The sequence below is a fragment of the Mesocricetus auratus genome, unplaced genomic scaffold (assembly GCF_017639785.1).
Source record: "Mesocricetus auratus isolate SY011 unplaced genomic scaffold, BCM_Maur_2.0 Super-Scaffold_100676, whole genome shotgun sequence".
NCBI classification, from domain to species: Eukaryota; Metazoa; Chordata; class Mammalia; order Rodentia; family Cricetidae; genus Mesocricetus; species Mesocricetus auratus.
Genome location: NW_024429266.1, coordinates 128049506 through 128073826, shown reverse-complemented (window position 1 = coordinate 128073826; position 24321 = coordinate 128049506). Strand labels below are relative to the sequence as shown.

At 39.6% G+C, this 24321-nt stretch overlaps 1 protein-coding gene across 3 annotated transcripts in view; it reads right to left on the bottom strand.

Moving 5' to 3' along the window:
• Nucleotides 1-24321, bottom strand: part of Prdm5 (PR/SET domain 5) — a 161864-nt gene that overhangs the window by 38244 nt on the left and 99299 nt on the right. For all 3 annotated transcript variants that reach the window (XM_005076066.4, XM_040737933.1, XM_040737932.1), the window contains 3 exons: nt 21479-21572; nt 19655-19815; nt 17424-17517 (listed from right to left, as the gene is read on the bottom strand). In XM_005076066.4, the coding sequence (XP_005076123.1) occupies nt 17424-17517; nt 19655-19815; nt 21479-21572 (349 nt within the window). The remainder of the gene's footprint in view (nt 1-17423; nt 17518-19654; nt 19816-21478; nt 21573-24321) is intronic.

Sequence of the window (24321 nt, the reverse complement as noted above, 5' to 3'; positions counted from 1 at the left end):
ATAACTTCTAATTTTAACAAGAAGATGATAACCACATGCTTATCTTACCTCCCATCTCTACTGAGCCTCAATCTCTGTATACCCATCTGTCTAACATTTGTATAACCAATAAACAACTCAATTTCTGCATGTATCACTCTCAATTTATGATCTCATCTTCTGTTCTCATGTGATGTCATAAACACACTATCCTGATTAAGTGAGTAGATTTATTCAGATATCTAACAACAAAACCCCCATACATCTGTACTGCACAGCAAATCCTAAGATGCTATTCCCTCTTGCCATAAAATCGAACGAAAGTATGTGTAGCTATGTGAAGTCATAGTTGTGTTCATTTAATTTATTTTAATAACTGTATAATCTCATAATAGCATGAATGACTTAAACACAATAAAATTTATCTGAAAGGAAAAATTTGAGAACTGTCCAAAATACCTCCTTTTAACTCAGTTCTACAAAGATCCAGTCTCTAGTCATAATGGTACCCTTGGATGCGCCTCAGGATGATTGAAACATGAAGACCTAACAGTAGTGCATCTATTAGGATCTGCAGCGGGAACTGGAGTGCAGCAGGACCTGCCACTGGTCGAGTTGTTAAGTATTTAACATAATCATCCACAGGAGTGTAAGTACTGGAAAAAACAGCACACACTCATGCTACTTATCATATTTCTGCAGCATGAAAATACAAATGACTTCATCCTCTTCATCATAAAATCTTACAAGTAATTTTAACATTTTTGGTGCTTTTAACTTGTTTTTAAGACAATGTCACTCTATAACTGTAGAGGGCCTGGAACTTGCAAAATAGACCATGCTTGCTACAAAGTCATAGGCAATCCTCCTGTTTTTGCCTTGTACTAAGATTATAGGCATTATCATACCCAGCTAATATTTAGACTCTTAAAAGTACAGTCATTTCATTTCATTTATTTTACTGTACTGATATTAAGGAATACTGAGCTGTTTGCTTCCTCTTTAACTATTAATAATTTAATTCATCGGCAAATCTAATCTAGACGTCAGGTAAAGAATGATAAAGACAAAAAGTCTGAGGGCAGGACAGACAGCTTAGAGGTTAAGAGCACTTGTAGCTCCTGTAGAGGATTTGGGTTTGATTCACAACAACCACATGGTGGTTTACAATCATCTGAAACTCCAGTTGCAAGGTATTGTGGTCCACTTCTGAACTCCACAGCTACTAGGAATGCACATGAAGGCAAACACTCATATATATATATATATAATTTTTTTAAAAAGTAAAATGTTTTAAATGATACACAGACAGATAATTAATAGTTTTTCTTTCCTGGAGGGAGGCTTATAAGACTCAGGAAGTAACCAAATCTTACATGGCTCAAGAAGTCCCTGGGAATTATATGACTCTCAAGGCTCCTCAAGAAGGTTACATAAGCAGTAACAATTTCTGGGAAGAAACTGTCCTATCAGCCAACTGTCTACATCTGACACAGTAAGCTCTTGGGATATAACTTTCATGAATTTGGACCCATGCTCTAGGTTGTGGTTTTAGATGTATCTGTCTTTGAATCACTCAGGTAACCCCCTGCTCATATTTCTAAAAGTAAGTTCAATTAACTAACAGAACTGTTAATCATTCATTCATTCACTCACTCACTCACTCATTCACTGTTCACTCAAACAATTATGTGGAATTGTTCCTCTAGGCTGATGTCAGTGCTCTATTTGGAGTAGGGAGACATTTATTCACGCCTCTCCAGAAGAACTAATAAATTGGTACTGAAACATGCTACCAAGACTGATTCATATGGCAGTGAATGTTGAAAAGGGCCATTGTGACATGGCTACCTTTCCCCATCTGCAATTGGATGTTGTGTCTCTTTGTCATAGTGCAGTTGCACATTACCTGCCATGGGTGTTCAGTTAAAATCTCCAGCTCCTGCATCTCCTTCATGGTCTGAGAAGCTCCATCTCTCTCTCTCTCTCTCTCTCTCTCTCTCTCTCTCTCTCTCTCTCTCTCTCTCTCTCTCTCTCTCTCTCTCTCTCTCTACTCTCTCTCTCCTCTCTCTCTCTCCCCCTAACTGCCCCACCCTCTCAGAGAATCTCCAACAAAGAAAAGGTGCCAAAAGCCCAGTTTTGCATTCTTGGCAGCTGTGGCAGTTCCATTCCTAAAGGTGCCAGCAGCCCAAGTCCCAGCCCAAAATGTTCAGTTTTTCTTGGGTATGAACCTAGCTTGTGGCGGACATGTCATCATTCCTTACCTAAAGGCTATATAACCTCCCTGCTTTAGTTTGGGTGTGTGACTTCTCTGGCCTATATCTCTGGGGCTGGAGAATTCATCTGGGAGTTGCTTTGCTCAAATAAACTGTTCTTTTTCCTTTTCAATTTGACTTGATCTGGCTTACTATGTTAGTGGAGAAACAAACCTATTATTGAGCTACAGCATACCTATTAATGGGCACTGAGACATGCAATTAAATCTGAGTCCCTTGCAGGGGAATTGCAGGGCAGTTCTCTTCCTCTACATGGTGTGGCCAGCATGCCTTTTTGATAGAGGGGGCCTTCTTCATGGATATGGATATATCCCTCAAATGGCAGAAGGATTGCAATTCCCAAAAGTAGGACATTTGGGATAGAATTTTAAACAGCCTATGGTGACTGTGGAGTGGCCTTTTCTGTGGGTAATAAAGATTCCTGTATATGGAGAGTTATAATAAGAAATGGACACGTAGATCCCCTGCATCAGCTTCTGAGAAGAGTAACTGTACAAAGGGGCGGGGGGGCGGACGATAAGACAGTTGGCTGGTCTTTACCTACAGCTGGCAGGATATAAGGGATGTGCTCAATACCATTTCTTGGATCCTCAACCTGGGCAGTGAGGAGCAAAGGAAGGTGGTAAAAGTACCCCATTAACAGAAAAGATAGGAAATCCATGACTCAACATGTAGACAGAGACTTTAAAAATGGTTCAGTACAGGAAACTGTGATAATTGAGAAGCACTCAACAACTTACCTGCTTGAACTGAGGACTACTTTAAACAAGAAATAAAACAGCCTCATCTAGGCAAGTTTGTAGTGATATAGGGCACAGGAATAGATAGGATGGGTCCAAGGGTGCCCTGGAAATGGAGAAGCTAAGTAATACAACTACTCATTCCTCCTCGAAACAAAGGATGCATACATAACCTGGGGCAATATGAGGGGAATCAGAATTTGAGACATTAAAAGCACTGTTTATTGCCTGCTGAAGGCTGCACGAATACCAGGGACTAGAAGACAACAGAGGAAGGAGGGCCATTACTGAGGTAAAGGAGAATGAGAGGTAGTGACTGATAACCAGTTCACTAGGCCAGATAGGGCTGTGTACAGAAGAGTTAAAATGATTGAGGACTAAAGAGACAGCTTAGCAATTAAGAGCGCTTGCTTTCCTTGTAGAAGACCCAGGTTCAGTTCTCTGCACCTACATGGTGACTTATAGTTGTCTTTAATTCAATTTCCAGGGAAGTCTACATTTTCTGACCTCCATGGACATCAGGAATAAATACAGTGTACATACATATATGAGGGTAGAATGCTCATATACTTAAAATAAAAATAAATTTTAAGAGGTTGATTAACAGGGACCTCAGGACAGTTACAGGGCTTTAGTGGCTTTTCTGAGATCAACAACGACACATAAGAAGCTCTGGCAGATCTATGTGACTTAGACCAGCATGGATGAAAATTGCTAAAGTAATCAAGATGGTAGAGAGGGGTAGGTGAAGCCAATGAACAGATCTCTCCAGACCTCCTGAAGACTGATGTGGTAAATATCCATATCAACTCATCTTTCCAAGGGGGGAAATATAAAAACCCAAATGCTATGCTAGTCAATTTTGGCAAGTTTTGTGGCTGAGTTCATAGAAGACAGTAAAGACAAAATGGTTCAAACAAAAAGATAAAGTTAAGCTTATCCAAGGGGTGGTCAATTATGCCCCCTCCAGAGTGTGCCATGAGCTTTCTCTTCATTCTAAGAAGTTATATGAAGGGTAAAGACTGTTCCACAAGCTGAGAACCCTTTGAAGAGCCAGTTGTAGCCAATGGAAAAAGCAGGGGTCATGGGTAGCAGCATGAAGCTTGTCGGAACCAGGGATCTGGCTTAAGCAGCAAGTGTTTCATGCTACAGTATGTCTCTTCTCCTACTTGGGCCAGAGTAGGCTAAGTCCCCTAAGCTAGCCCCAACAGCATCACCAGGGAAGAAGAGATGCATAGTGTCCCTATAGTAGCAGCAGCTCAGATGAGGAAGACGGGTAACTGTTAGAAAATGACTGTGAAGCCGGGCATTGGTGGCGCACGCCTTTAATCCCAGCACTCGGGAGGCAGAGGCAGGCAGATCTCTGTGAGTTCGAGGCCAGCCTGGTCTACAGAGCGAGTTCCAGCACAGCCTCTAAAGCCACAGAGAAACCCTGTCTCGAAAAACCAAAAAAAAAAAAAAAAAAGAAAGAAAGAAAAGAAAGAAAATGGCTGTGAATTACAGAGGGCTAGATGAAGTAATGTAAAACTGCCCTTTTGAGAAAATAATACAAGTAATGAGAGCTCTTTGTGATGTATCAGCCCTTGGCAATGCTTCTGGAGTTTGGTTTTGTTTGTTTGTTTGTTTGTTTTTAATCCACCCTTAATGTATACTAACAGCCTTTGATAAACTTTTTGGAAACTAGAGTATATAGTTGCCAAATCAGTAGGTTGTCCCCATCAATCTGTTGTGTTCACTACTCCCTGAGGTCATTCCTGCCTATCATAGGCTCTGTTCACACAGTATGAAGCTGAAGACAGTGGACAGTCAACATGTTAATAATGGTTAGTCTTTGCCTTATTTGTATATTAAAGACAAATGGCTACTCTTGGGTTTTATTCAGATTACAGATAATACTTTATTGTGGAGAATATGACTTAAGGACACGTTTTTGTGTGTGTATCAAATTATTGTGCTCAGTGAGTGAAATGCCTTTTGTGCAAGAATGAGTACATGAGCTGGGAATCCCACTGAAGCAAAAGCTATGAGTAGCAGCTTAGGAGGCAGAGACAGAAGGATCCCTGGTTCTTGCAGTCAAATCTGTGAACTCCAAGTTCACTGAGAGATTCCCTCAAAAAATAAGATGGAGAGTGATAGAGGAAGACACTCAACATCAATCATTGGTCTACACACACACACACATACACACACACACACACACACAGAATGTTGCATACACACACAGAATGCTATATACACACAGAGAGAATACTGCATACACACAGAGAATACTGCATACTCACAGAGAGAATACTGTATACACACAGAGAGAATACTGTATACACACAGAGAGAATGCTGCATACACACACACACACAGAGAGAGAGAGAGAATGCTGCATACAGAGAGAGAATGCTGCATACACACACACACACAGAATGCTGCATACACATATACACACAGAATGCTGCATACACATACATACACACACAGAGAATGCTGCATACACACAGAGAGAATGCTGCACACACGCACACACAGAATGCTGCATACACACACACACACACAGAGAATGCTGCATACACACACAGAGAATGCTGCATACACACACACAGAATGCTGCATACACATACATACACACACACAGAATGCTGCATACACATACATACACACACACAGAATGCTGCATACACACAGAGAGAATACTGTATACACACAGAGAATGCTGCATACACACAGAGAGAATGCTGCACACACGCACACACAGAATGCTGCATACACACACACACACACAGAATGCTGCATACACATACACACGCACACACAGAATGCTGCATACACACATACAGAGAATTCTGCATACACACAGAGAGAATGCTGCACACACGCACACACAGAATGCTGCATACACACATATAAAACCAGTATTCACTCACGACAACACTGTGATCTACACATTCAAATACCTAGTTCATAAATGAGAGAACTAGGACAGAGAAAGGATTAGTGATTTTCCAAGACACTGAAGCTATCAAATGGTGGAAGCAGAACTGCAACCCACTCCTAATGCCTTCACATTGATGATATGGCTAGTGTGCTGTGTAGAGTGGTCTAACCTCTGAAGTTAACTAAAGCTGCTTCTGACAACAGACCCTTCGGGCTGGCAGACTTAGGCATTCTTTTGCTCATCAAAATTTATCTGAGTAGTAGTAAAGAACAGATAAGGAATGTAAGTTTAAGACAAGTCCAAAGTAAATGGGAATATGGATATATACTAAGCTATGTCTTGAGAAATACATCCACCATAAAGTTTATAAGCATAGCAGCATAAACCATATTCAAGTTGACACAAATGCAACAAATCAGTTTCCATGTAACTAACAAAACTTAATGAGCTCAATGCATGTGTAAATTATGTTTTGACACTTAGTGAAATTAACAGAAACATGATGGTAATTACAAAAGGTTAATTTTAAGTGTGGCACAAAGTGGTTACAGCATGAAACCAATTTATTAATTTTTAGTAAGTTTCTTTCTTTTTAACTCACACCATGTTCAAGTTTACATCTTGGACTTTAGGAAACAAATCACAAATAGATAAAATTATGTCAAGAAAATCTAATGAAAAATATGCTTTGGAAAAACTTCCCAGGCAAAAGCAGGCAGGTGGTGATCTTCAGCTACAGATAGTGGAGAAAGGTAAGTCACCAAATAAATGAAGCTTCTCCATGACCTTTTGGGTAACTCTTCTTTCAATTAGAAGTATTTGAGCCTCCTGGCTTTGAAATAAGGGTCCCCGAATTCTCACTGCTGGTACAACTGAGAGGAGATTACCCATGAGCATGTAAGTGTGTGGGTAAGAACCTGGAAAGAGATTTGTAAGGGCATGTGGTGGAATGAGGCCCCTTGACCTGAACCAGCCAGACTCTGATCAAGTCACCTTGAACCTAATACAACGTAAATGAATATTGATGATAAATGCCCACTACTAAAAGCAGTAAGAATATTTACCTTTTTTTGCAGTGGTCTTGCTCTACGTAATATAACTTTAATAAAAGATTTTAGAACTCATTCACACCCAAGTATTAAAACAATAATGAAATAATATGGCAACAGAATCCTAAGAAACTGTGGAAGGAAAGTCGCACGCATCTTAATGATGAAAAGCTCCCTTAACAAGGAAACACTGAAGATCCATTTACTGTGTCATTTGCTTAATAGCCAACATCTTGATCTAACTCTTTTCCAAAGGTCTATGTTCAAATAACATAAAATTGGTTCAGTAAAATATCTCAAGATACTTCAATCTTTATGTTCTTTAAATTGTCCCAAGATTTTAACTTAGGAAGTCAATCTAACCTTTCCACTAGAAGACTGAGAATAAAATTTTGTCCATGCTACTACATGCATTAAGTGAGTAGATTTAGTAATGGTAACCACAATTAACCACACATATCATGTAAACAATGATTATAACAATAAATTATATTTTACCACAATTTCTGTCAGTGTATACTTGTTCTACTTTCTAGTGATTTAATAAACAAAAGGAAAGCTTAGTGAATAATGTATATAAAAATATATGCAGGTTTCGAGAGTTTGTTGGATAAGGTTAGAGTAGGTGCTTTCCAGAAGTACATTTTAATGATTTAAAATTCTTTGTCACTTAGTATAGCTAAAAAGAAAAGAAAAACTATGCTATTTCCTAACTCTCAGAAACATTTAAGAAGATGAAAAGTGAGCACACAAAGAAAGCCCAACCTACAACAGTAAAATCAAAGTCATATTTTTCAAGAAGTCCAATTTAAATATGGTTGAAGAATTAAATGGAGTAATTTATAAAGACTTGTGAGCCATACAGTTTTACTTGGATTTTTAAAATAGAAATAATAGTGGAGATGAAAAAACTCCTATGTGAAAAAGCAAACGTTTCAAGGTTATGAAAGTCTGAGGGAAAAACACTACTGACATGGCTCACCTGGGTGAGTTTGGAATCTGTGTGCTATATCACATTTGTCTTCCACAAGTATCAAAGTACGGGATCATTTTACTTTTGAGGACTAAGGAAATGGTCATAAAACAGCACACTGAATCATTTTCAATGAGTGTTAAAGAAAAAAATCTAAGCTTGGAAGCACTACCCAATCACTTTTTCAACACTACCATTCAATCCCTTCAATTTGTAAAACATCTAATAAATTAGAAGAACTGCGCTGAGAGATGAAATGTTATACTGACAAGTGGGGGCTGCTGGAGTTCATTCTTGGCACCTTCCTGTGAACTGAAAAACGTTTTTATTCTTTAGTTGCAAGAGCCATGAAACCCCACCGACTTCGCGGAGCCCCACCTTGTTAATCTTAGCATGTTCCCATTAATCAAATCTGCTAGAAGGGCACTGGATCCAAAGTCACAGAATACATCTGAAGGAAAGACAGCCAAGTCCTGAACCTGACATTTACTTCTCGATGGTTACAAAGACACTGTACTAAAGTGAGTAATAAAATGTTAAAGCCAAAATAAAACCTTCACTACTTAAATAAAACATTTGTGTCACATGAATCAAGCCATATAGAACCAGGGGAGTGTCAGCCTACAATCCCAGTGCCAGTGAGTCTGGAAAACAAGGAGGTTCCCAAGAGAGATGCATGATACCCCAGAGAAGTGGAATGAGGCAAGATCTCCTGAGAAAATTGGGAACATCAGGGGAGGGGAGAGGGAACCAAGAAACACAGAGGGAGATAAGAGGACGGGAGAAGAAGGCATGGGGGAGCAGGAAGGTTGAGTCTAGGTAAGAATAGCAGCATGTAAGATATCATAATAGATCGAGTCATTATAGGCTTGAGGAGTGAGCAGACTCTAGTGAGATCTCCAGAGATCTACAAGGATAATACCAACTGGCAACCTAAACAATAGTGGAGAGACTACACTAATAGCCCCTCCTTGATGATAGGGTTAGTGACTATCCTATATGCCATCCTAGAACCTTCATCCAGGGATTGATGGAAGCAGAGACAGATACCCACAGCTAAACACTGAACTGAACTCCTGGAACCTAGTGACAGAGATGGAGGAGTGATGAGCAAAGGGGTCAAGACCATGATGATGAAACCCACAAAGACAGCTGACCGGATAAGGGGGAGCTCTTGAATACCAGACTGATGGCTGAGAGGCCAACAGGAGACTCCATGAATGTAGTACCAGGGAGGAGGCCACAGAAATCACTGGGGCCTTGGGTGGTAGATCAGTGTTCACCATGGTTTATGAATGAGCTTTGGGAGCCCATTCCAAATAGAGGGATGCTCTCTCAGCCTGGACACATGGGGATGGGCCTAGGTCCTGCCCAGGATGAAATGACAGACTCTGGAGATCCCCCTCCAAGGAGGGTCTCACCCTCCCTGGGGAATGATGTGGGGATTGGGTGGGGGGCTGAAGGGGCTGGTGGAGGGACAAGGGAGGAAGGGTGGGAGAGAGAGCTGGGACTGACATGTGAAACATTCACGTTTCTAATTTAAATAAAAACATATATTGAGAAAAAAACAAAAACTCCCTGCATTTTCTTCCTTGAAAGATGGGTTTTATTTTAAAGAATCTTCTAGAAGCTGGAACCTTCTGTTAATAAAGCAAGTGAGATTCAGTGGAAAACAGAAGAAAGAGACATATATTCACTACCTTTCCATTCTGAAGCTCTAACAGCAAAGAGACGAAACAAAACCCTCAAGTTACCAACTTACCAAAACAACAACTTAAAAATGAGTTAAGAAATGGGAAAAAGAGGAGGAGGAGGTGGAGAAGAACTAATGATTAAGTTGAACCATGACTGGGTAGGAAGGAACCGTGACCTATCTCCACACAGAGTGCTCCTGTCTGTCCAGGCATCAATGTAAATGGCCCCTTGTCTTCCACTGGTCTGAAGGGAACAAGATGTCTTAATGCAGTCCTGCTGTGAGTGCTGCAGATGGGACTGCTTCCCAATAGCAGAGAGCTGCACAGCAGGTGCCAAAGGTCCACCCTGTGACAATGAGAGGCAATGAACAGTAGTGTCCCTAGTTACTGGTTTTGTTTTGTTTCTAGAAGTCAGCTACTGGTAGCAACTCCTTAATCTTTTCACCGAGTCGTCATCCATCTTGACGGGATGACAATTTTCAACCGGTTTTCTTTTAAGTGGCATTCGTGAGCACCGCAGCAGTGGTGGAGTGATGAGACAGCAAATGCTCATGTGCCTACACCCAGAGGGCCTTTTACAAACGGTGCCAGCAAGGAAGAATCAAAAGCATGTAACTGTTCAACAGTAAGAAACCCAGAGTTCATTTCCCCTATAAATCTGGATAAGCTATAAAAACCCCTGACACCTGAAGCAGAGTCCCGGAACTGCACAAAAAGAACACGGGGAAATGTTCTTGGGGGATAATTATAAGAATGGCAGAGAAGGCATTCAAGGAATCACAGCTTCACTATACCCCATGAAGAGACAGGTTTGGGGAGTAGTTCAGTGGTAATGTATACGCTTAAAACACACATGAAACTGTCATATAATTGTTGTCACCCAAACCAAAAGTGATGTCTGCAGCTTAAATTAAATGCAGGTTTGTTGGTGATATTATCTAATGATGTAAATACAGGTGAATCTTTGTGGCAGTGTTGATCAAGCGCTGTGGGCCTAAGATACTACAAGTTTCAAGCTCCCAGCATGAAGAAAGAACATGGGGGAGGGAAGATGATGGAAATGCAACTTACATGAATGGCAGGGTATCTCAGATAATCCACATAACTGAGTCTCTAACTTGCCCACATGAAGACACACACACACACACACACACACACACACACACACACGCACGCACAAATACATAAATAAGCCTTTAAAATAGATTTTTTTAAAGTTTTAAAAAGAAATATAGGTAAAGACTATAAATGAAAGTCAAAATGAAGTCAACCTCTTATGGGGGCCCAAGTCAGTAAAGAGTCACGTAAAACAAAGCTGAATAAATTCCTTTTCAGTAGATGAGGTCATTTAATACCTATAAAGATGTGAAAGACAAGTTTAAGCTCCACGTTTTCATTATTTGTTCACTGTTGTCTTATATCACTTATAATTATGTATATATAGCTACTGGTTTATAATGTTTGAGCAAACATTTAAACACAATGAATTAATCCCTTTAGAAAAGTATTAAGACAGAAAGAAAAACAATGGCTGAACTCCAAGTATACTCCAACTATAATACAACAATCCTTTAATCACAGCTATGATTACAGGTATGAACAAAAAGCCCCAAACAAACAACAAAACAAAACCAAAAAAAGACAGTGATTTATTACCCCACTTAAATAACAGTGTGTCCAGAAGCTGGGGCAGCATGTCCAACACAGCCTCTCTCTATTACAAGGGAATGTTAACTCTAGGTATATAATTAAATCTTAAAAACAAAAACAAAACAAAAAGAAACTCCCACAATTTCTTTTATAATTTATGAACTAGCGGAATTCATGTCACAGTTTGTGGATTCTCTTGATGAATGAGCCTCAGATTTCACTGACCCAGAGAAGTCATAAACTCACTGAAGAATGCGCTCCACCATTCCAGCTGACCAGCAGAGTGCCATCTCTCTGTTCTCCTCATAGGAAACTGGATGATAAACTACGCGGCGACCCACCAGACACTTAAATGCTCACCATCACTAACAGTGACAGCAAGGCACTGAGTATGCCTCTTCAATAACCCCAGGCCAGCACTCATTTGACAGCAAACCCTCATCTGTAGCCTAGACATTACCTATATCTGCAGTGACAGCGTGTGGACAGATAAGCAAGATGACTTAGGCAGAAGCTCAAGACTGTACCACTAACAGGGTCTGAGCACCTGCAGAAATACAAAGCAAAGCGCGTCACCATCACACTGACTGGCCACACTAAACTGTACAATAACCCTCCCACGCATCTACATCTGTTCTTAAAAACACACCAAACTACTAGCCAAAATCAGTCAGTTTGGGAATGGTTTGCAAAACATTTACTCTACACTTTTTTCTTTCTCAGCTTCAGGGAGTATTCTCAAATGTATGTAAATCCTTCCATTACAAACATGATTTTAACGGGGCAACAACTTACTGAATCCTACAAAAACTAAATTTTAGGAGTATTTTGAAAGTTACTACAGTTTAAAGTCAAGCAAGAATCAGCATGCACAATTCAAGGTTCAAAATACATTTTTTTCTTTGAACTGAATTTTTTAACATTTATTTAAAAGTCTAAATCAGGAAACATGCCCTTTAAAATGCATTTTGTTAAAAGCAATACTTAGAAAATTTCATTGTGACATGACGTCAAATAAATCTTTATCAACATTCAGCAATGATACTTCAAGAAATCTCCAACATACACCCAATTTTATTTTGATAAAGTTAGAAAAATTTTAAGCAAACTATTTTAGAAAATAACTTAAATAAAATAACAGAAATAAAATACCATTCAATAAGCTTTGCCACTGAATATTAATGAGTAAAACTTATTTGACCTTGGAAAAGGAATCTAAATTTTGATGCCAGTATGACAACAGAATTTTCAAGATAATGCTTATGATATAATTCTCAGGTCCAAAGTGGGCCCCCAAATGACATTGCCACATTGTCATAAATGACAGTCTGGGCTCAGCTCAGGCTGGATTCTGACTAGGCAGAAAGATGGCGCCTGAACAAATAAAAACTTAAAATAAGCATCCCTCACAAACTTGTGAAACAGGTTTCTGTCTGTCAAGAAGAGCCATTACTTCCCGTTTCTTCCCTGCAGCCAAATACCTCCAGCAATGAGGCTTCTAGTTCCCTAGTGACACATGTGAAAGTCCCCATGCTAGCTCCCAAGCCATTCTGGCTTGCACACTTCCTTTTGCTGTTTTCTCTGTCTCCTGAGGGACAGTCATGGCAGTTTTGAATTTCCCCAAATAACCCTTTCTTCCTGCCCACATAGTAGTCCAGTTCAGTGGCTTCACTGTGCTCTAGCTTACAACAATCAACTATCTCATGCAAACCAGCAGCAAGTGCCTTATAAACAAGACTTCATTCTGCACCAAGAACCCAGGTAAAACAAGGGTTAGAGAGGATAACTACTTTGCTCAAAAGTATATTACTAGAAAGTTCTGGGCAGAATGAACTCCATTCAGCTCTCTCCTGATTGAGGCTGATGCCAACAGAGGAGTGGAAGAAGGCATGGCATAGTGGGAGACACACTACGGCTTGCTCCTGCTCAGTAGGCAGCTGTCACAGCTGAGGGAGGTCTTAATCCAAATAGAAACTCAGAAGACAAAAGCCCCTATTACATAATTTTAACATTCAGGCAAGAGTTACCATGAGAGCCCTTTTGCAATGCTCTATCTCTTGCTACCTGCTGGCCTATTTTAGAGCAAGGCTCTGAAATGCAGTAACACCTATACCCAAGTTGGAAAAGTTATACTAGTTTTGTGTAAACACAACATGGGCATCTGAACAACAAACAGATAAATACAGCAGGAGTAAGATCTGGTAAACCTCCTACTAACCAGCTGCTTGCAACAAAGGCAGCATCAGGGACATCAGCATGTTTCAGCAACAGCAGCAGGTAGAGAACTTACTGCCAAGAAAGGTAGAACAATGGATGGAGGCCATATCAACCTAGTCAGCGAAATGGTCTCAGTTATACAGATGGCCCCTGTTGGATGGGTCCTAACTTGCAGGCCTCTCCTAGTTTCTCTGCACACACACACACACACACACACACACACACACACACACACACACACACACACACACACACACACACACACACACACGGGGGCGGGGGGTGAGGAAGGGAGGGAGGAAGGAAGGGAGGGAGAGGGAGAGGGAAGGAGGAAGAGGGAGAGGGAGAGGGAGAGACAGGCTTTTTAGATATTTAGCATACACAGGGATGTTCATGTAGAGTTTTAGTTCTCAAAATGCCAAAATGTAACCTATGTGTTCCCAGGGATACATAAAGCCATTCCATACGAGGTCAAAAACACTTTCCTTATAAAGTTATTCTATAACTTTCCTTTTAACCACGTTGACATGTATACAAATGGTGCAAAGTTATGGTGGGAAAACTGCAGGGTTAGTGGTACAGGTCAGAGCAACGGCCTCAAACTGTATACTATTTACTACAGTCACATACACTAGCAATAAACGAAGGTTCCACTTGAGAGTGTCCATAAGAAATTACTGATTTTATTAAGCCCAACTGTCAAGTACCAACTTTTCAATGTGGAAATTGGGTGGGAACCTCTTTCAATGCCTATGACACTGGTCTCAGAAGCCTCTGTGTGATAGAGCTCAAAGATGAGCCTGCTGCTTTCTTCATGGAATATTCTTCTCATATACAGCAAAAGAACAAATGACAAAGACTGGGTATCAATGCACAGCAAAGAACGGAGGCAAGAATGACAAGTGTGGCAGTAACTGGAAAATACATGAAGTGAAACAGACAAGCAGAGCGCTGAATGAACAGGCTGATGAGCTCGGCAATGGCATTACCAAATGTGGAAATCGTCAGGATTCAAAGAGGGACGTTTCCCAAATGACCTGTGCATCCTGTTACTGAATCCTTCATGGGTGAAAGGTTCATTCCAAACACAACACAGATGGGTGGGTTTTAAAGTGACCGAGCAGAAAAGGGTCACTGAAATAATTTTAGGTTGCGTACAATAGCAATCCTTATCTAAAAGTTTGCTTCTCGATTTTTAGTCTAGTAGCAAATAATACCCCAAATTATTTGATCAAGACTATCAAACTACTCTGCAGGACTGCTGCACATTGTGCAGCCCCAGCTACCCATTGCAGGATGAATGAAGAAACAGATATGAAAATCTAACTGTCTTGTCAAAATCCAGACAGTCAAGTCCATGTCTTCATCCTCCCTAATGGTCTATGATTGGAAAGCATAGTTATTTTTCTATAAAAGCATGTTCACCTGGAATGAACTTCCTATGTCATTTTCAACAAAGCAATTATTTCTTATATTTTCTAATAAGATACTGTGCTTAAATTGCTAATGTGGTCAACAGCTGTGGATAGAAATGAGCACTCCCTAGGGACCCTGAGAACCATCAAGAGGAAGGTGTTGTGGCAGCAGTGTGTCCTGCTCAGCCAAGCTCAGTGCGCACAGAACTGTGTCCTGCCTGCTGTAATCAAGCACCGGCTCACCTGGGGGTGCTGACACTTCACTGACCATTCCATAAACAACTTGGGATCCTTCACTACTGGCATGCTAGAGGGCAACCAGAAATTGCAAAATAGCCTTTAAAAGGGGATGGATGAAATCCAAAGGAAAATAAAAATAAAGGCAGAGAAAAAGATAATTTGGCAACATCCCGAACAGTAAGAGCTCTGCTGCAATTCTGTCAGAGCACAAAGTATCCACTGAAGCCACAACCTCAGTGGTCGGGTATCTGTTCTCAGGGGTAAGTGGATTCTCAGCTTTTGAGAATGCAATAAAATCTTGTTTATTCATACGTAGAAGAGAAACCCATGTCAAGATTGCTGAAGAAGCCCAGTCACTAGCCTCCAGTCAGACATCCTCAGCTCTGCAACACTGCTCCAGCTACTCTGCAGGAGGTTATCACTGAACAGACTTGTCATCCAAATGACATAAAGCAGGGCCGAGAATGGGACTGAATGTGTATAAAAAATCTATCTGTCTACACAAGTATACATATGGGCATCACCATGCCTCAGAGTCAGATTTATGTTACATTTAATGCAAAATGATTAGGATTTTAGGATACTCTTTAGAATATACATAATATTGAAATATTACCAGAAAACAGGACCAACATCACATATTTGATATCTTTGTCACATAAAACTCTTGAATTTCAGAAAGATTAACACTTAAAACATTCAGAGTATTGTGAAGCACGAGTAATTTATGCTTCTCTACTGGGCATTCTTCCTACAAATGATTCACAAGGATAGAGAAATTAGTAAGATCCTGGTTCTATCTGATTCGGTCTATCTTTTCTGTGCTGGAACCTACACCTAAAAGTCTCTGCTTTTAAAGACATGGCACCTGGCTTGATGCAATCACGCAAGCTTGTGTTAGGGGTTATTTCCTATAAGCTTCTTCTCTGACATATAGACATAACTCTCTTGCCCTAGAAACAGCTTGTTCTCCTTCCATCTACAAGCAACACACTCATACACATATGCAGACAGGCAAACTGGAATAACTTTCTCAGTGTGGCACAGAGAAGACAGGTGATCTCACTGCTGCCTTTATCAGACCCAACTCCACCTGGTCCCTCTTACACAGTAGGAAGGGATGGCCAATGACATCCATGCTACCCCACTGGAGAACGGTTCCCTAGTCATCATGCCTTGCTGTCAGAAAGCAGCTGTGTGCACTGTGTGTTATGACGCCTGCTCCCTGAACGGCCCTCTGCTGTTCTTTTCCTTTGCCTTCTCTCATCTTTGGGTCACCTTTATGTCTTTGACACCCTTGAACTTTGTCCTAAAAGCCTTTATTTCCCTAGAAATCTTCTGAGACATTCCTCTATAAAGAACCTGGTATCCACAGTCTTCCCACACAGTCCTTGGCTTGTCACTGGTTATGTGTGTCATTTACAAGTATGAGACTGACTATTCTAAGGTCCCAAGTTAAAGGCATGATATTTAGCTTGTTTGAAAAAATTTTAAATTATGCTCCAATGTCCCTCCTTTATATATATGTCACACTGTCAATTCTTTCATCTATTTAAACTAATAATTATTTATACATTAAAAAATGTTTCTACTCTAGTCACCATCCTGGGTGTGGGAAATACTTTTTTAAGTCATATATTATGGCCATTAAGTAGAAAACTTCAGCTACATAATGCAATAAAATTCATTCGACTTAGCTGGAAGACAATTCACACACGTGTAAAATTATTTAGAAATCAGAAAGAGTAGAAAAATCATTTAGTCTACCCAGTAGATAAACTGTAGTCAAGCTCCTTTCAAAAATATTTAGCTATTCACCATCAGTGGTCACCTTCTCTTTCTTGGGAGAAATTGCAGTAGCAAAATGAAAGAGTCTGGGACCCTTAAGAATCAGCTTACCTCACAGTCCCCTCATACCACATGAAATAATACTCTACCGAATTCAGTCAGAATGGCAGGCACTTTTTATACTCAAAAAGGAACAACTGATGTGAGTTAGAGGATGGATGAAGAGGAGGCCTTCTGTGTGCTGTGAAAAGTACAGTGTGGACAGAATCCTGAGTGTCACCGCTCAACCAAAGTGTTCACACCACTATTTTATTCGACTTGGGGGAGAATTCTACTACTGGAATTCTTCTCTAGTACGAACTGTCTTAATGGTTCTTCTGAAGAGGGCTAACAGGGTTTGGCAACTCCTTGGACAGCCGTGTTCTCTGTCCTGACACTCACTTCTTGCTTCTCCAGCGCCAGGGCACTCTCCATACCTGTGTGGCTCCGGATGTGAACTCTCAGTGTCCCACTGCTGGCAAATTTCTGGCCACAATATGGGCAGACTTTCTCCTTTTCTCCTGTGTGTGTCTAAACAGGAATAAAAATAGTTGATGATAAATACAAAGAGTTTGGCAAAGATGATTAAGTACCTCTGACGATAGTAAATCTGTATTTTCCAGGATTATGTTTCATTAAAATGATTTAATGTCACAATGCGACTTTAAACAATTTATCATGGATAATCCCATGGGTTCAAAGATCCCTTAGAAACATGCATTAGCGTTAATTTGAAAATAATTCTGCAGTTTACTGCCTAAGCCTTTATGGAATCCTTGTCTAACCAAACGTGATTAAGTTATATAAAACCAGTGCATACAGCAAAACCAGATAATCAAAATGGGGCCAGAGTTGCCCTTGACTGCTGCCAAGAAACATTTATTTTGAATCATTTACCACATTCTTTGTGTATATTTCACTCTGAAGGGCAGAATTAATCTCTAGAAAGTCATGTGTAACCTATGCTAGGCTTGTCTAGACAGATTTCCCCACAAAACAGAAAGCATTATACATTCAGTTTGGCCTAGAAAACCAGCAGGTGATAACTGAGCAGTCAATTGGAAAGAGAATTTTTGTCCTCCCCATACTTACTATCTAGGCACAAAATAATCATACTAGCGAAAGAGAAGCACCTGTAAATCACAGTTTAAAGAAGCCAGTGTCTAGGGCTGGGAATACAACTCAGTGCTAGGATACTTGCCTACCAGGCAGGAGGCTCTGGGTTCTATCACTGCCAAATAAATAAACAAACAAACAAATGAAACGTGCTGAGAAAACTGCTGATGGCTTCAGAAGGAATGATAGAGTATGTTAAAGCCTCATATATTCAGCAGGAGACTAGTTTGTCTACCAACAAACAAAAAGAAAAATATTCTATCATTCTAGTGAATGAGGAGTCAGGAGCAATCTGTGAAGTATCAGGGCTTTTCAAACTTAGAACAATAAAAATGTTAGTGGCTGGGATCAGGAGGAGGCAATTTCTTCAGGTATCTACCCACGTGGTCTTTATAATATTGCTTTGAGAAATTTTCCTGAGAGTAGCCTGAAAAGGAGTAAAGGCAGGTAGTGTCTGCTAATAGCTAACTATGACCATCAAGTCAGTTGTCTGAAGAGTTGCTGAGGGATTAGTGATGAATACCTCAGTGGGTGTGTAAAATGGCATTTCTGCAGACCATCAGATCATGAAGCCTCTGACCAAATCTAGGGAAGGATTCAAATCTGATGGCCTTATTAGGAAGTAGGGGAAAGGGAGGAGGTGGGGCCAGGCTGAAATGTGTGTCCTTAGGAATAAATCTTGCCCTGGCTCCTCCTGTGTTCTCCCTTCCTGCTTTCTGTCCACACTGAGGTGGATGAGTTTTATATGCCACTTTCTCGCACCACCAACTTTGGAAATTTAATTGAGTTTGTCATTAAATAGCCTCGTCATTTTAAAGAGATTTAAAATGCATTTATATTTTTTATGAAATACAAAAATAAACTCAAGTTGTTTGATATATTGATCTAATTAGCATAACACAAAAAGATAATCTTGAAATCACAATGGAAATTATTTCATATGAACTGAATAAGTATCTGTCAAACACCAGTTCTATAAGAGGAAATCTCCAGTGCCTTAGACTTCCAGTAAACACTTGAATTAGTTCTATAAAAACAACTTATCCAGGGGGTGGTATTGCATGCCTTTAATCCCAGCATTCCGGAGGCAAAGGTAAGCGAATCTTTGTGTGTCTGAGGGCAGTCTGGTCTAAAGACTGAATTCCAGGACACCAAGAGTAACACAGAAAAACCATGCCTCGAAAAACCAAAACTAACAAACAACCACAACAACCTACCTGAGGTGCTATTCATATTTTTAGAAGAAATTTTCTGTATTAAGTAAAAATAGGTAAAAATGGACAGTATTACTGAGTATTTTCTCAGCCTACCTGTCAATAAGACTAAAGATTATACAAAACATACAAATAACTTGGAGGTTTCATTTCATGAGAAAATGACTATTCTGAAAAATAGAGAAAACAGGTATTTCTTGGATAGTTAACATAATCATATATTTGTCACTGCAAACAAGCATGTCATGAGTTAATATAAACTGTCACAAGACAGTCAATATATATGCCCATAATCCTTAACTTACAAGGCATTCTGCCTTGATGAAGTCTCCACTTACTTTCTTATGACTTCTGAGCACTGATGGTGTAACAAAGGCCTTATTGCACAGCTCACATCGGTACTTCTTGTGTCTTTCATGGACCACTTGGACATGAACATTTAATGTGTCCTTCCTTTTAAATGTGGCATCGCAGTGATGACATTTGAAAGTCCTTTCACCTTAGAAAACAAGTCAACAGTCAAGCCACACACACAGGACTTCAGATTTCTTTGCCTTAAAATTACAGAATTTCCCAATTCTGATGTGCTACTTCTATCAGATTCTCTGTCTTAATTCTATCAGAATATCCCCTAACCTTACCTAGAAGCCAGCCAGAGACATGTCTTTTGATTTTCAGTGTAAAGGAAAAAAGCTATAATTTCCAAAGTAAGTAGACAAATTGTTGATATTTTAGTCTCTGATGAAGACGTGTGTTTATAATAATACTTTTTATGTCTTAAAGTGAAACTAGCTGTACTGTTAACACTGTGTGAAACAAAACTAAGTACGTTGTTCTTTTTGCTTTAGCCAGTCTAGTTTTCCTGCTGTTTTAACTCACTGGTCTTCACTGATGCCTGTCTGCGCCTTACATTGCTTACTTAATCCCTAAATTCTAGAGGTTGACTTTCCTTGCCGGACACCACAGTGCAGCTTCAGAAAGTCTCTTCTAGTGTTTCTCATCACGATTTCAGACACAGAGCACACAGAACAGTCTCACAAGCCATGTTAGTCCTTCCTCTGAAGATGCTGAGAGCCAAGATGGTACAAATTCATTGTTGCTATGTGAAATAAAATTTGACTTTTCCCATAAAAAACTGCCTTAGCATCAAGCCAAATTCAGCTATGTCTTAATGGGATGAATGAAGTTCATTGCCTAAATGCCTATTCTAAAATTCATCCATCTCTTAAGCTATCTAGCACAATATGATTCTTGCTGCTGTGCAACAGCTTCATTCTTTAATGACAAAGTTATTTTTATGAGTAAATGTAAAGCTAGGCTAAGTACTCTTCGGAGCTAGCTATATAGTGACTGACCTGGACTGGAAACACAGGCTGTCTTTTCCTACAGGAAGCAGCTTCCTTCCTCATGATCATCACCAACATGTCAAAAAGCTTAAGATCTTCATTAGTTTTCATATTAGACCGTGACTTGAGCAGAGAAACTTCCTTCTAAGTCACCACTCTGTACAACCGATTATCACAATTCCTTGGATTTGGAATTTAATATTGAAGCAGCAGTAGGAACTTTACAAATACATTTTTAAAAGATGTGTGTCTACATAGAACATAATAAAAATTTACCTCTCAAAATAAGTACAAAAATCGGACGTTGTACATGAAGTAGGAAAGGTGCCTGCCTATGGAAACGTGATTGCAATGTCTAAGATCCCTATTGAATGACTGGGTGGGTCCCGTCAGACTCAGTATTCTCAAGTTCTCCTTAAACAGGTGGTGGAGTAGATGTGCACTCTGACCCATTCTAACTTTAAGCCTGTGAGCTAGTAAAGCCCTGACCTGTGACATAACTGCCGCTTTTACAGAGGTAGACAAGTTTCCTTAATCATCATAGTTAAAAGGGAATGAAAGTCTGTATTTCAGAACAATGTTCAAAGCATACTAAGTGTGGGGTAACTTTTTACGTACAAAGTATAAATACTGGGAAGAGAAGATGTAAAAGAAAATATCTCATAAAATGGTTAACGGCAATCCATCTTCTTTATGCTTTGCACAGATTGCCTAACAATTCACAGTGCATTTCTGTGATGTCTACATTTTGAAAGGGTATAAGAACACAGCAGGAATTAACCCTATCTGTCCTCAGCTGCTGGGATTGGCACTTACTGTTGTGGATTAACAGGTGTCTTTGCAGAGAAAATGGAGTGCGGAACAAGGCTTTACATTCGTTACATTGAAATGGCCTCTCCTCAGAATGGGTCTGCAAAAGGAAGACAGTTTGAAAAAGGAGAATGAGCTCATCATTACAGAAAGCAGACATCATCGTGTTTCTTCTCTTAACTCTCTGCTATGGAGAAGGAGGAAAAGCATAACCATATATTTCTCAGGAAGAAAATACTTGTTCTGTCAACTCTCAAATTCATTAGACATTTGATAAATATCAAAGGAAATTGTTACTATTACCTCAAATTGCTAATCTAAGCACACATGGAGATTTCATAAAATCTACTTTGCAGACCAACATGGTATCTAGTTTGTTAAGTGTACAATTAACCAAAGGAGCACTTGCCAGGCTTGCTCATTTCCCATATAGGTAAGAGAACAGTTAACAGAATCATGGTCTCCACCTTTCCCTCAAAACCTCAATGGACTACTTTGCTCTAAGTTACAAGTATGGGCACATATGGTTAACCTGAAGAAGTATCATTAAATAATTGATTTGCATCAAATGTCATGATAAATACTGTACAGGGATTAATGAATTCCAAGAGCCAAGTTCCTGATTAAAATGACACTACTGTCACCATTTTAAGATGAAAAAAAGTGAAGGCTTGCCAAAGATGTGCAGGTTATAAAGAACTATGGTACTTGACAAACATGCATTGAAATGACCACACAGGAGTTTAAACCAATTTGGCACAAACTGAATAAAACCTTATTCTACTGTATGGATGATGAGGTTTATTTATTTATATTTAAATTTTTTCTTTTATGTGTAGGTATGTTTAGACTATATGTGTACCACCTGGTGCCTGCAGAGGCAAGAATAGGGCATTAAATCGCCTAGAACTGGAGTTACAGATGGTTATAAACTGCCATGTGGGTGCTGAAAATTGAACCCAGGTCTTCTCTGCAGGAACAGCAAGTGCTTTTAACTTCTAAGCCATCTCTCCATCCCCAGATAGTAAAATTTAATAAGGTTTAAAAATACATTTTTAAAACCCTCAAAAATCCAACAATATCCTTTCATTATAACAAAAATAAGCTATAAATCTGATAGGTTTTGTGTTACTAGCACAAAAAAAGCATATGACAACTGAAGGAAGTCACTTTATTCACATCATATTGACACAGACTTTCACAATTTGATGTCAATATTCAAGTCCAAGAAGCATCATCGAGAAGAAAGCATATAGGCATTATCATGACTGTTTCCACTGTCAAAAACAGAAAGGGTAGAGGAAACCAATATAAAAAGTCAGGATATACTTAAGATGTCTACATGTGTTATTTGGACACAGAAGTTCTAGATGGAAAAAAAACAGAACAGGAGAACATTTCTTCCATTATATAATACAAGTGGCATTATGAACATGAAATTCCAAATGATGACAGAACCATAGAATATTTACTAAAGGGTTCAGATACAATGAAAGTTGGACCCTCCAATTCCTACAGTAGGAGAGAAGCTATATGGATTTAGTATTATTTATTCATATATTGCTTTTCTGAGACAGTCTTGTTGTGTAGCTCATGCTTGCCTTGAGCTCCTGTCAATCCTCAGACCTTTGCCTCACAAATGCTAATATTGCAGACACACAATCACATCTGAGTTCACCTATTTTTCAAGTGAAGGAAAAAGCTTCAAATGACATAGAAGAAAATGTTAGTAATTTTTAAATAATTGAGTAGGAAAAGGTTTCTGAGTATGATGGAAAACAAGGTATATAGATTTAAATATCATTTAATACTACAAAGTAAAAGTGTTTTTGCAATCACCAAAGAAAGTATCTGTGACACCAAATAACAGCTTAACATTACTAATATAAGGTTTGATGGCATATTAATAAGAAAATGGCAAGCTGTGACACAAAAAAAATAAACAACCCCAAAGATAGATATGGGGGTTCAAGCTGAAGATCAGAGAGCAAAGCAACCAAGCCAGTAGCTCTTACATCTACCTCATATCGAAATGGATAATCCTGCCTCCACCAATCCTTACAGTAAATGCTCTCCCTGTCTGGAAGCTAAATCTCGAGACCCTTTGCTTCTGGCTTTCTTCCTTTCTTCTCCCTCATGATGAGGATTAAAGGTGTGAGCTCTGTTATTCCTTTAGACTGATTTACTCTTGTGTAACCCTGGGTGGCTTTGAACTCACAGAGATCCATCTGCCTGTCTCCTGAGTCCTGGGGTTAAAGTTGTGTGCCACCACTGCCTGGCTTCTACGGCTAACTAGTATGGCTTCTGTGTGTATCGCCACTGCCTGGCTCTATGGCTGTGGCTAGCTTTGCATTTTGATCCCCAATGGCTTTATTAGATCATAAAAAAATCACCACAGAAAACAACAAAAGAATATTTGGAGAAGACTCCTTCATTTTCATTTGGCTGGGTGTTCTGTATCAGGTCTATAGGGTGCACTTTACTTTTATGGGCCCATCCTGTTTCAGATTATGAGGATACAAGGAGAACAAAAGCCACACAAGTTGCTGCATCGGAAGGCTTTTATCAAATGCATGTGATAGGAACTCATACTATGTTAGGAAGGGGCACAAGCTATGGGGAAAATGAAGACGAGCATGGATAGTCCTCCAAAGAATAGATTTTAAATAGTTGGTCAAGAGAATTCTAGCTGAGGTGACATCTGAGAAAAGCCTGTTCTGAGAGTAGAAAGGACAGATACGGGTGACAAACACAGGGACCAGGAGAAGAGACCACACTGTTTTTCTTTTCCTAAGGATGTATAAGGAAATATCTGTGCTCCCATATGGAGGGTAATAACAGAACACAGA